Below are 16,064 nucleotides of genomic sequence, written 5' to 3' on the forward strand. Positions count from 1 at the left end.
TATATATATATATATATATATATATATATATATATATATATATATATATATATATATATATATATTAGAAGGTTTTTTTTTAATTTCTTCAAAATAACAGAAGGGTCTTTTAAGCTTCTAGAGCTACAAAGAACATGATATTTCTTAAAATACGCCACATCAGCAACAACGATGTGTTTTTTTTTTTCCTGAATCCACAGCTGAGCTCACATAATCTACACTTCTGTGTGATTTCTGACATTTTATCTTAAGATTTTAAAATGTGCAATTTGGCAGCTACTCGATATAAACCTGCTTTATTTTCATAAAAAAAACGACTTTGTTACCGTTGTTTCTAAATCGCATTTTCTTAAGATTAATAAAGTTTCGGTGACAGAAAACAAGTTTTCTTAACTACAGTTCAACTCAAGCATTAACAGCGGTACAAATTATATATACTGTACACTCACCGGACCCTTTATTAGGAACACCCCGACACCCACCTGCTGTTCTGTTTTCTGCAGTTCTCTGATCAGCCGATCCCTCGATGCATCAAATCATCTCATCTCATGTCATTATCTCTAGCCACTTTATCCTTCTACAGGGTCTCAGGCGAGCTGGATCCTATCCCAGCTGACTACGGGTGAAAGGCGGGGTTCACCCTGGACAAGTCGCCAGGTCATCACAGGGCTGACACATAGACACAGACAACCATTCACACTCACATTCACACCTACGCTCAATTTAGAGTCACCAGTTAACCTAACCTGCATGTCTTTGGACTGTGGGGGAAACCGGAGCACCCGGAGGAAACCCACGCGGACACGGGGAGAACATGCAAACTCCGCACAGAAAGGCCCTCGCCGGCCCCGGGGCTCGAACCCAGGACCTTCTTGCTGTGAGGCGACAGCGCTAACCACTACACCACCGTGCCGCCTGCATCAAATCATGCAGATACAAATCAAGAGCTTCAGTTGATGTTCACAATGTTCAAACATCAGAACGGGAAACATTTTGATCTCACAGTGAAGTGTGACTTCCTTCCTGTCACTGTGGTATGGGTGTTGGTTTGAGCCAGATGAGTATTTTTGGTTTGAGTATTTCAGAAGCTGCTGATCTCCTCCTGGGGTTTTCACACACAACAGTCTCGAGAGTTTACACAGAATGGTGCAAAAAACAAAAAACATCATCAAGTCAGTGAGTGAGTGATAGTTCTGTGGGTGGAAACAAACGCCTTGTTGATAAGAGAGGGTCAGAGGAAAACGGACAGATTGGTTCGAGATTTTTTTGCCAGGAAGGATATAGTAACTCATATAATCACTCTTTATGAGCAGAAAAGCATCTCAGCATGCAACAGCAGACAGAAGAACACATTGGGTTCCACTCCTGCAGCCAAGAACAGGGATCTTAGAATCAACAACAAGTTCCTATTAAAGTGGGCGATATAAACAAAACAGGGTAGAAAAAAACTACATTTATTAGGAGGAAATTAAAATAGTAAGTTGACTTTTAAAATAAAGAGCTGGAAACAGAAACCATGTGTAGTATTTTAAATAAAACGAATGATACTTTATTTAACAGTTATTCCACAAAATCAAGTCGTACATGAGCTGATAGTCAACGAGGCGCGTAGCACCAAGTTGTCTATAAGCCATGTACAGCGAGATTGAGTGGAATAACTGTTTTATTCTATCCACATTCACTGGATTTTCAGAAACAGAGCATTTTTCTTTTCATTTCTTTGCAAATATGATCAATAAAAATGTTATACAAAACAGCCAACAAAATCATTTCCACTTAGAATGTAAACAAACTGCAAAATGACAGGAGCAGTTTGTGAAACATTACTATAATAATAATAATAATAATAATAATAATAATAATAATAATAATAATAATTCTTGAAAAATAAAAAAAAGATATGTTCTTACCATAAAATACTTTTATTCCATATTTTGTTGCTTTTTTGTATTTTTTATGGTTTTGTTTTCGAGTCAAGTTTTTATTTCGTCCTTGGTTGGTTCAGGAACACGCTCCGCCATTTTGTTTTTCTCTACTCATGGTATAGAGGGCTACCGCATGACGTCACCGCGCCGTGAGATTTTGTTAGGCGCCACATTGGAAGACCAAGTACATGCACTCACAATATAAAACAAAGTACAAGCGAGAGTAAAGTGACACGATGGCTGATAATTCGGGTTATGTGAGTACATTACCAGCTGCAGAAAGGGCACGGTATGTGGAGAAACTGGCTGTGATTGATGGGTTTGACCCATATGATAAGACTCGCGGCAAGGGAGAATGGAAACATAAGGAGGACCGGACACCAATTCTGCCATCTGTTTGCTACCCAGACATTGTAAACTATTTGTTGTTTACACCCAGTGCCTATACTCAGTGTTCGAACTATGCCGATATTTTCGGGGGGTCCCTTTTTTTCCCTTGGGGTGTGTGTGTGCTTGCGCTTGCGCTTGTCTCGGAGCGCGGATCTCCAAACACATGAGAAGCCTATCTTACGCACATATCACGCGGACTCCACACCTCCACACACGCATCGCGTCTGAAGTCATAACTCATCAGGGGAAATCGTGTCCGCATTGGCATGTTCAAAAAACAACCTTGCGTCAACAATGATACCACACGCAAGAAAAAAAAACAGTCAGGCTACTCAACAACCAACCTGGCAGCAGCAGTCGTCGTCATATCGGTTTATTTTATCTTTGATGTAAACACAACACTTCGGATATGCAAATGCTTCCCGTTACACACGATTGCTATGTCAATAAACATCATTTTGCCAATATTTTAGAGACCCCCCCAACATTTCCCAAATCATGTTTTCAAGGGATCTCATGTCTGTTTCAGGGGATCTCGGATCCCCCGAGTACCCCCGTAGTTCGAACACTGCCTACACTGCTGATGACTTGAAAGCCTACAAAGGGCTACAGGCTTACAATTATGTTGTTAGCAGCTTGGTTCGTGATATTACAGCTGTTATTAAGAATAACCTACACATAGTTATGGCCAAGGTAATCTTGTTGATATTTATCTTTTAATAATATATCTTTTCAGTTGAAAAATTAGTAATTTTTGTTACTATTAAGGTATCCATAATTTAGGTTAATTTATCCAAATTATACATATGTATTTATGATATATGCCTACACAACAACTATGCTTTATTTATATAATAGGAGGGAGAGCAAGCCCCAAACCATCCTAAATTATTATTATTATTAAATTGTAGAAGTCTGGGAGGCTTGCTCCTCATACAGTTATCAACTTGGGGCCAATTTAGCATGTTTTAAATCTGAATTTCTTGCGTTTGCTTACCTCAAAGTGTCCGCAGATCATGCACAGACTTATCCATTATATCCACAGTTTTTTGCCAAGTCTCACACAGGTTTCTTTCAAGTCTACTGTTGGGCCAATAAATCATAAATAAAACAGCTCAGATTTGTTTGTTTAAGTCGTTTGCCACTCCACTTTATTCTCGTGGGTTCGCATACCGCTGCCGTTATTTCCCCCTAATCATGAGTTTGTTGGTCTTCCAAAATGGCGCAGGGTCTGTTTACTTCCGGTTTCGGGTGACGTCAGTGAAAGGGGTCTATATGAGCTGATATCCTAGTAGTAGAGTAGCCAATCAGAGTGCGTGATTGCTTATATCCAGTGAATGTGGATAGAGTAATTACTTATATATTTCCTTACGATTAACCTATGAACAAAATACAAACAAAGGTTGTAATTAAAACAAAATTTATAGATGCATGAAATAATTTGGTGTTTTGGAGTTTATTTTGTCATGCATGAGCATCATATACAAGACATTATCCTACATTACTGTTTTACCTGTTGTTGTTGTTGTTGTTGAATGACCGTTCTATTGTTTACTTGATATAAACATCCATATATGGCTGTCCTGCTTAAAATATAGGGTTGGACTGAGGATAGGAACAAAAACAAGCCTGTAAACACAAACGCTTTAGAGCTTATAGTCCAAAAAGGGTGTGAGTGTTTGTTCTGGACAATTTGGGTAACATCTAATTTAACTAATTACTGCATACTTCCTCCTCAGCAAAGTGTGATAAATTAAAACTGGTGGATGGCATCTTGTTTGAGTAAACACACTGAGGGTGTAGCTTACAGGATAAATACATTTCTTTGAAGCACAAGAATGAAAATGCACTGCATAAAAAAGTAACGGCACCCTGTAATTTCTGCCAGTACATTTCTGAAATATACACTAACATCATCCTGTAAAGTTGTTCTAGTGGTCAGTTGTGTACAGCTTGATTTCTGGAGCTTACTATAACTCCTGGTGTTCTGCAGGGTGCCATCTTCCTGCCTGGTAACCGAGTCACCGAGCATCCCAGCAATGGAGACGAAACCGGCAAGTTTCTGTTCGAGGTCGTTCCAGGTAAGATGAATGGTGAAACTTCTGGAGTACACACTCGCCAGGAATTTTAAAGAGAGAGCGTTCACAGAGGGAAGGTTCATCTATCAAATGGAATGATTCAGATGTTTATATTCTTTAGTGTTTGAAAGCTTTACTTTTTTTTTTTACTGCCCTTTAAGCATGCCCTGGACTAGCGTATGAGCTAAATCAGGTTTGTAACGACAGGAAAGCACTAAAATGTTTAGTGCGGGAGGATTAAATAAGCACTGTGAAAGAGTGCAGAGAGAAATGTAGAAACATGTCAAGACAGAACTTAACCCTGTCAGACCAGCCATCTTATGAGCATCCTTGTTTCTCAATTCTTTGATTTCTTTGACAAGTTTCATGAGCCAGAGTTTGTCATAGAGGATTGCACACCTTTCCTTTCCTTCCAAACTTCTGTACTTGCTCACATCTCAGCTGCTACCTTTGTTGGTGATCCAAAACATTGGATGTGTTTTTGAATCTTCTGGCTCTGGTAGAGGAACCACTGCTAATTGGAGTGGCTTCCTCCAAGGTGTAAAGAAAACAAAAACAAACAAAAAAAACCCCAACATAGTAGTCTCATTGCTTTTGAGGAAATACTGTGTAATTGGCTATAACTTTCACATTAGCTTCGAAATTCCAATGTAGATTGGTTATAAAGGGTGCATGATCTCAAAGATTGTTCTTGAGACCCAAGAAATGAAGATCAAATGACAACCAAGCCAAAGAACACAAAAATCTTAGGTTTTTCAGCTTTCTTCTAGGTCATGGATCATCCCTATGGCCAGAAATGTACTCCAGTCTCTGGGGGATGATGCAAAAGTGCACTGAATCCATTTCATAACTCCATCTTGGATGACACCATCCTCAGACTATATTTACAGTCACAGGGTTTAGCAGATGCCCTTTTCCAAAAGTGCTTTCTTTGGTCTTTCATCAAAAACATATCCTAATGCTAGTTCATTAGCTCAGGGACTAAGAATACCATCAAGCTAAGAAATGTTGAGAAAAAAAAAAGACATTTCAAGCATTTGATGAAGAGACCACATGCTCGTTTGAAGACCACCAGCAGCTCAGCATTTTGGACAACAAAGGAAGGTTCATTCCAACACCTGGATGTCAGGACAGAAAAGAATCTTGGTGCAGGACTTCCTTGTATAGTGATGGATGGTGGGTCCAGTTGAGCATGGTGCAGACAGGTTGGTGCTGGTCTGTTTTTGGCTTGTAGGTAAGCATTAGTGTTTTACATCTGATGCAGGCAGCTACAGGAACCTAGTGGAGGGAACACAGCAATTGGGTGGTCTAGGAGAACTTGGGAAGAATGGTGTGTAAGGGAAGACCTACAAAGATTGATTACCAGTAGTCCAGTCTTGAGATGACAAGGGACTGAACAAGCACTTGTGTTGCCTCTGTTGATAGAAATGACCAGATCTTCCTGACCTTGTAAAGGAGAAACCTGTCAGGTTAGCAATGGGAGGAGGATAGGATAGTTGATTGTCCAGAACTACCCAAAGGTCACGCTTATTACCCAATGGTACAAAACTGCACCAAGTGTACATACTAGTTGGACAGTAGCTTAGGAGCAGGATAGTGGTGTCCAGACAAGTACGAGTAACAAAGTATTCCTTGAGCAACAATATGATGGGAGCAAGAACCAGATACAGTGGTAACATAGACAGATACACATTAATATTAAGTACATGTCATAGCCTGTCTGCCTCTTGACTGGGAGATCGTGAGTTCTATTTGTGGTTGGGTCATACCAAAGACCATCATAAAAATGGTATCTACTGCCGTCTGGCAAGGCATGCTGCAGTACAGATGTGAGTGGGGAGTCAAACTTTTGCGGTTACCAGAGGACCCACCTCCCACTGTAACCATAGCTGTATAAGCAAGAGGTCGAGGGCTACTGAAATGGAGATTGGTATCACCCAATGCACCTTAAGGGCCTGGTTAGTACTAGGATGGGAGACTGCCTGGGAAGACCAGGGCATGGTATGGGAAGGATTTTAGACTTTAGACATGTCATAGTCTGATCATTTCCATCACATCTCACCTCATACTTTAATTCAGTAGGATGCTGAAACCAATCCAAGACCAAAACAGCAGTAGAGGGTTAAAGGTCTTGCTCAAGGACCAACAGTGGCTGTCTGGTAGTCCTGGGATTTGAACTCCCAACCCTCCACTCAATAACAGAACCATAACCACTGAAGTACCAGATGTTTTCTGCATGCCTTTATAGACTTCCTCTTCCTGTTTGTGTTGGCTTATCTTGGCGCATCTGTGAATGAAACTTCCAGAAGCCTCTTTCTCATAGCCAAAGTATCTGGAGGAGTGATGGAATGAAAGCAGGTGTTGCCTTACATGTACAGAAATCAACATACACACATTTCTGCTGATTGCAGTCCTCTTTTTATGTGATGTTTGTGGTAGCCTTCGTTTTACCTCCCATACTTGTCTTGCTACTGTTCTTCCAAGTATCTCATTTCACCTTTCATCTCCTTTCATCTTTCAATTGGTCGATATGGTCCTGCTGTGCGCTGGGGCAGTTTGTCCTTCACTGTGTCAGTCGATACGGTGACTCTGTGTGAGTGTGTGTGTGTACCTATGATAGCTTCAGGCTTGAAGTTCAGATTACCTTATTAACGGGAACAAACCATTCGCTTTGTCCTGTGAAAGTCACAGAGCACACTGTTCTTTTTGTCTTCTTGACCATCAGTGTGATTCAGTTTATATTACCTTCCAAAATCTTCTGACCTTGTGATGTTTATGACCTTTACAATCTCTTTAGGATTTATCTGACCTTATAATGAAAGAGGTGCATTGATGACGAGCTTTAGTATGACATGAGCTTTTGTATCAACCTCTGCTGCTTTTAATGTAGTCCAGGTTTGGGAGTAAATGCCACGAGGCATCCTCATACTCCCAATGTCACGTTAAAGAAAGGATTATGCCACATTGTAGATATAATTACCGCTTTCCTGATGGTACAGACACCAAAGCCCTGCAGAATCTCTGTGTTAAGTGGAAGTGTTTCTGTCTTAACACACCAGCAGATATGACAGTTAAGCACTGTGCCAGAAACAAGAGGAGCCAGGGATTTAAAACTGGCTTTTTGCCCTTTGGAAACACTGTCAGCCTCCCACTGGCCTGTCAGAGCGCCATGAAAAACTACGTGAGTGTGTGCAGACATTGTTCTGCAGTTTGGTCCCAAAAGAGCAAAAAGAACATCTCCATATGCTCATTGTCTTCAAACACTTTTTTTTCCTGCCATTTTCCTGTTTGGTGAATAAGGTACATATGGTGTATTCTTTAAATATCAACATTCTACAAAAAACACCAACCAATGCTAAAAACATACCACCATTCTCCACAACATACTAGATTTCACAAATAAACGCCAATATTCTTCATCAAACCCCATAAACAAGACCAACATTATTCTTTAAACACCATCATCCATCAAACACCTTTAAATGCTACCAAACAAATTCAGTATAAAACATCAAATTTTACTAAACACCAAGATTCTTCAGTTTAAACATTGTTTTAAACACCAAAATTCTCCTTCAAACTCCACATAACAACAAACACCAACATTCTTCTATAAACACCAACATTCTTCTGTGAACACCAACATTCACTATCAAACACCAACATTCTTCTATAAACGCCAACATTCTTCTGTGAACACCAACATTCACTATCAAACACCAACATTCTTCTATAAACGCCAACATTCTTCTGTGAACACCAACATTCACTATCAAACACCAACATTTTTCTGTAAACGCCAACATTCTCCATCAAACACTAACATTCTTCTGTAAACACTAGCATTCACCATCAAACACCAACATTCTGCTGTGAACACCAACGTTCTTCTGTAAACATCAATATTTACCATCAAACACCAACATTCTTCTATAAACGCCAACATTCTTCTGTGAACACCAACATTCATCATCAAACACCAACATTCTTCTGTAAACACCTACATTCTTCATCAAACGATAACATTTTTCTGTAAACACCAGCATTCACTATCAAACATCAGCATTCATCGACCGTATAAACACCAGCATTCACCATCAAACACCAATATTCACAACAAACACCAATAATCTTCTGTGAATACCAACATTCACATTCAAACACCAACATTCACCATCAAACGCCAACATTCACCATCAAACGCCAACATTCTCCATCAGCTTATAACACAAACACGTACATTTGTTGTAAAACACCAAGTTTCTTCAACAAACACCAGCATTCTAACTTCAACCTGAAACAGTAACGTCCTCGGTGTGTTTTGGCTTTGGGCAGGTGGGATCACACTTGGGTCTGAAACCATCTAGCGAGATGTTGCTCTGCTTCAAGTGAACTCCAGTGAGAAAGCGATTTGACTCTGAATCGACTCAATGTCAGGAAACAAATCAATTCACACTGTGTGTTTTGGGTTGCAGTGATTTCCGAAACTGAGCCAAAGGACAGAGCTGGAGTGCTTTATAGTATGCGTTCTGGAGATTTGAACTGAAGAACATAAAGGGAAAATAAATGCTGGATATGAGTTCAAAATGTTTTAAGCTACAATTATTTATATAAGTGTCTAGTCATTTATTTTATAGATATAATATGCACTTTTTGGTCCATTTAATTATGTGAAGTGTGAAATTAAACCAAATCAAATATCAAAAGATCCAAAAGAATCAAATTTCTCTCTGATTCAGAATCAACAAATCGACTCATACAGATGAAAGTGCCTTCATTCTCTTTTGTTTGTCATTTCGAGCCCTTCCATCTGTGCTATCAGTCTGCTGTTTTCTCTCTCTCTCTCTCTCTCTCTCTCTCTCACACACACACACACACACACACACACACATCTGCCACAACACTGCGAATAATCAGCCGAATGAGACGCTCAACCTTTAAATTAAATATCAGTTTGACACGCTAAGAGCCAATGTGCAGAATCATTCAGCAAGACAAATCTCCGCTGAGCTTTTCTTTTCTTCTCTCGCTGTTTTATTAAAAGTTGCCCCAGACGTGTCACTGGAACTGATTTATCCCTTCTTTTAGAAATGTGGAAGCTCTGACACTAAACATAACCAGCTGAGAGTTCTAATTTTGCTCCACATGTCTTCAATGCAGCGAAAATATCAGACACAAACAGTGCCAAAGATGAAAAAAAAGGATAACATTTGTAGAATCTTGGATACAAATATATCTAAATAAAAAAAGATAGTATATAAAGTTAAAATTGCATCATTGAACCATTAGGAGTTTAAAAATCCTGCTAGTTCGCTAGTTAAGAGGCTCGGCAGCTACACTGCTTCACCAAGAAAAAAAAGAAAACAAATTATTACACCATTACAAACATTTTAGAATACTAAAATTGACAAAATAGGTTTAATGATTGAAACGACACAAATATTCACAACGTCGATCCTCTTTTTATAATTCTGCTCTGCTGTGTGTTGAAGCTAGCATAAAATGAAAACTAGCCAATTTTAGCTGACTAGCATTAGTCAGATACTTTAATTTTAAAACGTTGTTTTGAAATTTGCTCTAGAAATGATAAAGGATTTGGGAATTATGGAATTGTTTTGGTTTGGATTTAGTCGAGTGCAAAAGTTTGTACACCCCCAGGACAACAGAAAGGCTTTATCTCATCTCATCTCATTATCTCTAGCCGCTTTATCCTTCTACAGGGTCGCAGGCGAGCTGGAGCCTATCCCAGCTGACTACGGGCGAAGGGCGGGGTACACCCTGGACAAGTCGCCAGGTCATCACAGGGCTGACACATAGACACAGACAACCATTCACACTCACATTCACACCTACGCTCAATTTAGAGTCACCAGTTAACCTAACCTGCATGTCTTTGGACTGTGGGGGAAACCGGAGCACCCGGAGGAAACCCACGCGGACACAGGGAGAACATGCAAACTCCACACAGAAAGGCCCTCGCCAGCCCTGGGGCTCGAACACAGGACCTTCTTGCTGTGAGGTGACAGCGCTAACCACTACACCACCGTGCCGCCCTAGAAAGGCTTTATAAGAGATGAATTTTTATTTCATATTTAAAGTGTACAACTATTTCATTTACAATTTCATGGGTTTTATTATCACGTTTAAGAAAAAGGGTTAAATGTATTTGTATTATATTAAAAAATGAAAAGATATATTTTATATACTTCATATACATTATATACAGTAGAAATAAAATAACTTTTTCAAATCAGTTAAAGCGAGACAGCCTTTTGATTTCATAAAATCGGTGAAATTTAGTTCCGTCTGAAATGTGGTGATTGTGATATCTGTTTATTTCTGTAATATCTCACAAAATATCAGGCCATTCTGTGGCTGGGAAGTTATTTAATTTGAGGGGATTAAAGCAAATAATGTGCATGAAATCACTCACTTGGCGCAGTCAAGCAGACAGAGGAAGTCCGTATGCGCATGCGCAGGTTTCCCTTTGAGCGTGCACTGACAGTTCCATCATTCTGTCGCTAAATGAACAGCCGATCACACCGAGGTGCTCGCTGAGCGCCCATATTTATTAGTTTGGTCCTGCGTTTCCTTTCCTTCGTATATAACATAACATCTTTTCTTCTTGCTTTCTTTCCGTTACTGTAGTCGCTCTTTCACGTTTCATTCGCACACTCACGTCCTCCATTTTTCTCTCCTGTTTCAAATTTGTATCCCACAATGCCTTGTGCGAACGGGGAAAGCCCACCATATGATGCATGACGTAGTATCTTGAATTGGGTCATGGTGAAGCAGGAAAAAACAGCTGAGAATTTAGGGCCACATGGAGATAAATTCATTAATTTTTCTATTTAAAAAATAATAATAAAATCGGAAGTCTGTGATTCAAATTCAGTAGCTTTCGATCCACTAAGCAAAAATATAATTGGGTGTCGGGAAAATTCTTTTTATGACCTACACTTGAAAAATCTGAAAGGCAGTCAAGCTTTAAGAGTTAAAGCTAAGCCTTGTTCTTTTTTATTTTTCTTCTTTATTTCTTTATGTTGGATAGTTATCTTCTTGCAGGATACACCCACATCTCAACATTAGTTTAATTACATTTTTTTCAAATTTATTATACAAATATATAAAATGCACATTAGCATTTGCTCCCATAATGTTAAAATTCAGATTTAGTTTCAGAAAGCATAACTTCATGTCAAATATTTGATGCATAACATTGAAGTTTGAGACCTGGAACAAAAGATAAGGTGCATTCGTGTGCATCGAGCATCTCAGAATAACTGCAGTGTTTTGAATATGGAGGATTTTTTTTTTTTTGCACCAAAAACAACGCAGTGATACAGTCAATGCTCTGATCTGATGGATCTTCTCGCTGTCAGGGCTGAGCTGAAGAGCCAATGCAGAAGACGGAGGAATGAATGAGGAAGTGAGAACTGTTTTTAATGAGGGAAGCACCTGCTGAGTGAAGAACAGAGCTGAGAAATCGATGCTCTCCTGGCGAGCGTGTCTGGGATATTAATGAGAGTTTAATGGACTTTGTATTAATCATACTCATTTCATTTTTTTTAGCGAGGTGACTTTTATTAAGACATCTTTAAATCTATCTCCGCTGTCCTTCTCTCTCTCTCTCTCTCTCTCTCTCTCTCTAATATGCAGTCTAATCTATTCTATTTAAATGGTTAATCATTGGTAAATCTCTAAAGAGGAAAACAGACACTTTTGTAAACATCCTTAGACCCTTTAAAGGATAGTTATTAATGCAAAACTGGACAAATTTATTTACTTCAACAAATAAATATCTATATCTAAATATATTATATAGACACGAGTGTTTTAGTGTGAAATACACCACTTGTATTTTCCAGACAAGCTCCATCCGGGACACGGAGAACCAAAACCGGGACATAAATCTCTAAATGTCACTCATGAGGAAATCGATGAATAAGTTGTTTTGATAAATTTGGGGACTTTTTGTTTGTGAATGTGTCAATATAATAAGACATTTTTCATACGAAATACATCGCAGATCTGTGACATATTTAAGTAATATTGTCTGGCTTTTTTCATGGTACACTATATTGCCAAAAGTATTCGCTCACCTGCCTTGACTCACATATGAGCTTAAGTGACATCCCATTCCTAATCCATAGGGTTCAATATGACGTCGGTCCACCCTTTGCAGCTAGAACAGCTTCAACTCTTCTGGGAAGGCTGTCCACAAGGTTTAGGAGTGTGTTTATGGGAATTTTTGACCATTCTTCCAGAAGCCCATTTGTGAGGTCAGACACTGATGTTGGACGAGAAGGCCTGGCTCTCAGTCTCCGCTCTAATTCATCCCAAAGGTGTTCTATCGGGTTGAGGTCAGGACTCTGTGCAGGCCAGTCAAGTTCATCCACACCAGACTCTGTCGCCCATGTCTTTATGGACCTTGCTTTGTGCACTGGTCATGTTGGAAGAGGAAGGGGCCAGCTCCAAACTGTAAAAACAGTCTGCATGCCTAGGTGCTTGATTTTATACACCTGTGGCCATGGAAGTGATTGGAACACCTGATTCCGATAATTTGGATGGGTGAGCAAATACTTTTGGCAATATAGTGTATATCAGATATATTCCATTCAGCGAGCATGATACTGAACGGGTCGAAGATGAGTAGCTAAATGAAATATATCTGATAGACCATGAAAAAAAGCCAGACATAATAATAATAATAATAATAATAATAATAATAATAATAATAATAATAATTATTATTATTATTATGCATACACATTCCTTTCGGGTGTTCAACACGTCTTTCTCTTTTCAAAATTCTCTCAAAATCTTCCGTATTTAACTACGCAAACCTGGCGGCCATGTTTGTTTACAAATTATCACAGTCAGTCGCTTACTAGCACAGAAGTTTTACATCGCCAACATGTGATGTCATGTTGTCTTGACAACCATGCAATATTGTAAACCATATTCAATGCTCATTCTCCAGTGGGTAGAGTGACGTAATACACATAGGACAAGTGATATGCTAACAATATCGCATGCTATCAGACCAAATGAATGAAACCCGCTAGAAGGGAATAGAACGCGTTTTTATTCCATCAAAAAAGTGTCCTGGATGTGTAATAATTCCTGATATTTCACTCCAATGACATCACTCCCAGTGTTTTCCTGCTGGCTAGACACGCGCTGTCAAAATGGTGAACTGGTTCAAAATGAAAATTATTTTCATTAAGTTGCGTATTTTTTTTTTTTTATGTGTGGATGTGTCCAAATAATATAATGAACATCACACAGTGGGGTGAAGATATGAAGTTTATCTTCTCGTGTTGAAAATATTTTATCCATTCACCACTCGAAGATACCGTACACTTCATATCTTTGCTCAACTGTGTAATATCCTCTATATAGGTAGATATATTTTTTGAAAACTGCATATATGCAAAAAAATACTTGAAAGTTTATAATCATTGATCTGGTGAAGTTTTCTGTAAGGAGTCTCCAGTGTCGGTGCTTTGTATCAGTCAGAGGTAAAACTGTAACTTTAATTTTTCTGATGTCTTCAGGATGGAGGAGTCCTCGATATCACTACAAGTTGTGGTTTTTTTTCTTATTAATTTCAAGAAGGAAAAAAGAGAGGCTGGTGAGGGAACGATTGTTTATCGCTGCTATAACGTAAGCATGATGTACTTTTGTGGACATTTACAAGTAACTACATGTTCTTTAGCGAATAAAAACACTGTATACTGTATTTGTTTTGCTATATGTAATCAGATTGCTGTCATATAAGAGGAATAAAACGCTCCAGGACATGATGTTAGAGGAAAACAATCAACTTCAGGATGTTTATTAAATAATTAAATAGGATTGACTAAATTGGATCGGACTCCAAGCTTCTCCTAAGAGAAAAGGAGGAGAAAACTGCCAAGGTTATAGTCAGAGGATCTGAGGACTGCAGGTCATTTTTCCAGAGTCCCACTGCACCCAGCTTCCTGTCGGAAACAAAGCGAAGTGATATGCTATCGAAAAGTCCACAATTTGGTGTGTGTGTGTGTGTGTGTATCAGCTTTACATTAGCGAGTGCAGGACAAACATAGGATTTTCTCTATTAGCGTGTTTGCTAATGGATCGCTGAGTTAAAGGAGACGTTATCCAGCAGTGTGAGGGCATGTGGATCGGCTCCCACACAGCGGATGAATTCGTGTTGAATTACATTTTGTCGCTTGTGGTTTGTTTCCTGTGGGTTTGTAGCAACCAGTGCTTTTGTCATTTATCCACATGCAGTGTCCAACGTTTTTAGCTTTAGCTCCAATAAGAAACCAAAATGTATCTACAGATTACACTGAGCTAGTTAAACACAAATTAAACAGCTTTAGCATAATTAGTGTAGAAATCGTTTATTTTTATTTGCGTGCTATGTTTGAGTCTTAATTAGGTTAGATTAGCAAAACAAGCTAACTGTACTAGCTAGGTACACTTACCAGAAGCACCGATGATCTCATCTTCTTCCTTCCAAGCTTTATTTTTCTTCCATTTTGTGCATCAATTATTAATGAGTTCCTAACTGCAGGTACAGTAGGAACTAAAGTTGCGAGTGGGGAATTGAAGAAACGTCACACCACATGTACAATAGAATTAGTCTAAGGAATCTTTCAAGCAAATCATTTTATAGCATCATACCTAATTTACATAGAACTGAGAAAATCTCGATTAAAATATCTTTTATCGCTTGTTAGTGTGAACGCAGGGTTTTACAGCATAGAGGTGGAGCTGGTGATCGTATGACATATCGTGTTCGTTTGCTGCTGCATTATTTACGAGTAAATGGTGAACAGTATTGTGTGTAATTTTTTACGGTGATGATATTAGCAGGGATTTGTTTCGGTGCGGTGAGCCGCTGTTGCTCTGAGGGAGGTCAGTGATGAACGCTTCATCATTACGCTCCTTATTGCCCTTTCGCGAAGCTGCCTGCAGTGAAGGCGAGATGGGGAAAAGGCTCTTTCCTCCCGAGGCCGAGCCACAACGCCGCCACTGCATTTGTTCGGCCAATATTTCTCCCTGTGTGTCACGTTATTGGGCTCTGAGGCCGTGGGCGCCGTGTTCCCAACAGCACCGTCATTTATTTCCCATTTAAGCCCGACATAATACGGAGGAAATGAAACGGGCTGAGCTGAAAGAGAGAGAGTGAGACTGCTGCAGCGGGGGGTGGGGGAGGAAGAAAGAAAGAAAGAAAGAAAGAAAGAAAGAAAGAAAGAAAGAAAGAAAGTTGAAGATAGATAGATAGATAGATAGATAGATAGATAGATAGATAGATAGATAGATAGATAGATGAGAATGTGATAGATAGATAGATAGATAGATAGATAGATAGATAGATAGATAGATAGATAGATAGATAGATAGATGAGAATGTGATAGATAGATAGATAGATAGATAGATAGATAGATAGATAGATAGATAGATAGATAGATAGATAGATAGATTGTGAAAGAAAGAAACATAGATAGATAGATAGATAGATAGATAGATAGATAGATAGATAGATAGATAGATAGATAGATAGATAGATGGCTGAGATTGTGAAAGAAAGAAACATAGATAGATAGATAGATAGATAGATAGATAGATAGATAGATAGATAGATAGATAGATAGATAGATAGATGGCTGAGATTGT

At 38.9% G+C, this 16,064-nt stretch overlaps 1 protein-coding gene across 1 annotated transcript in view; it reads left to right on the top strand.

Moving 5' to 3' along the window:
* Positions 1–16,064, top strand: part of arhgap24 (Rho GTPase activating protein 24) — a 197,823-nt gene that overhangs the window by 70,610 nt on the left and 111,149 nt on the right. Inside the window, exon 3 of the mRNA XM_060935353.1 lies at positions 4,309–4,396. Coding sequence (XP_060791336.1) covers positions 4,309–4,396 — 88 coding nt within the window. The remainder of the gene's footprint in view (positions 1–4,308; positions 4,397–16,064) is intronic.

The sequence above is a fragment of the Neoarius graeffei genome, chromosome 12 (genome assembly GCF_027579695.1).
Source record: "Neoarius graeffei isolate fNeoGra1 chromosome 12, fNeoGra1.pri, whole genome shotgun sequence".
NCBI classification, from domain to species: domain Eukaryota; kingdom Metazoa; phylum Chordata; class Actinopteri; order Siluriformes; family Ariidae; genus Neoarius; species Neoarius graeffei.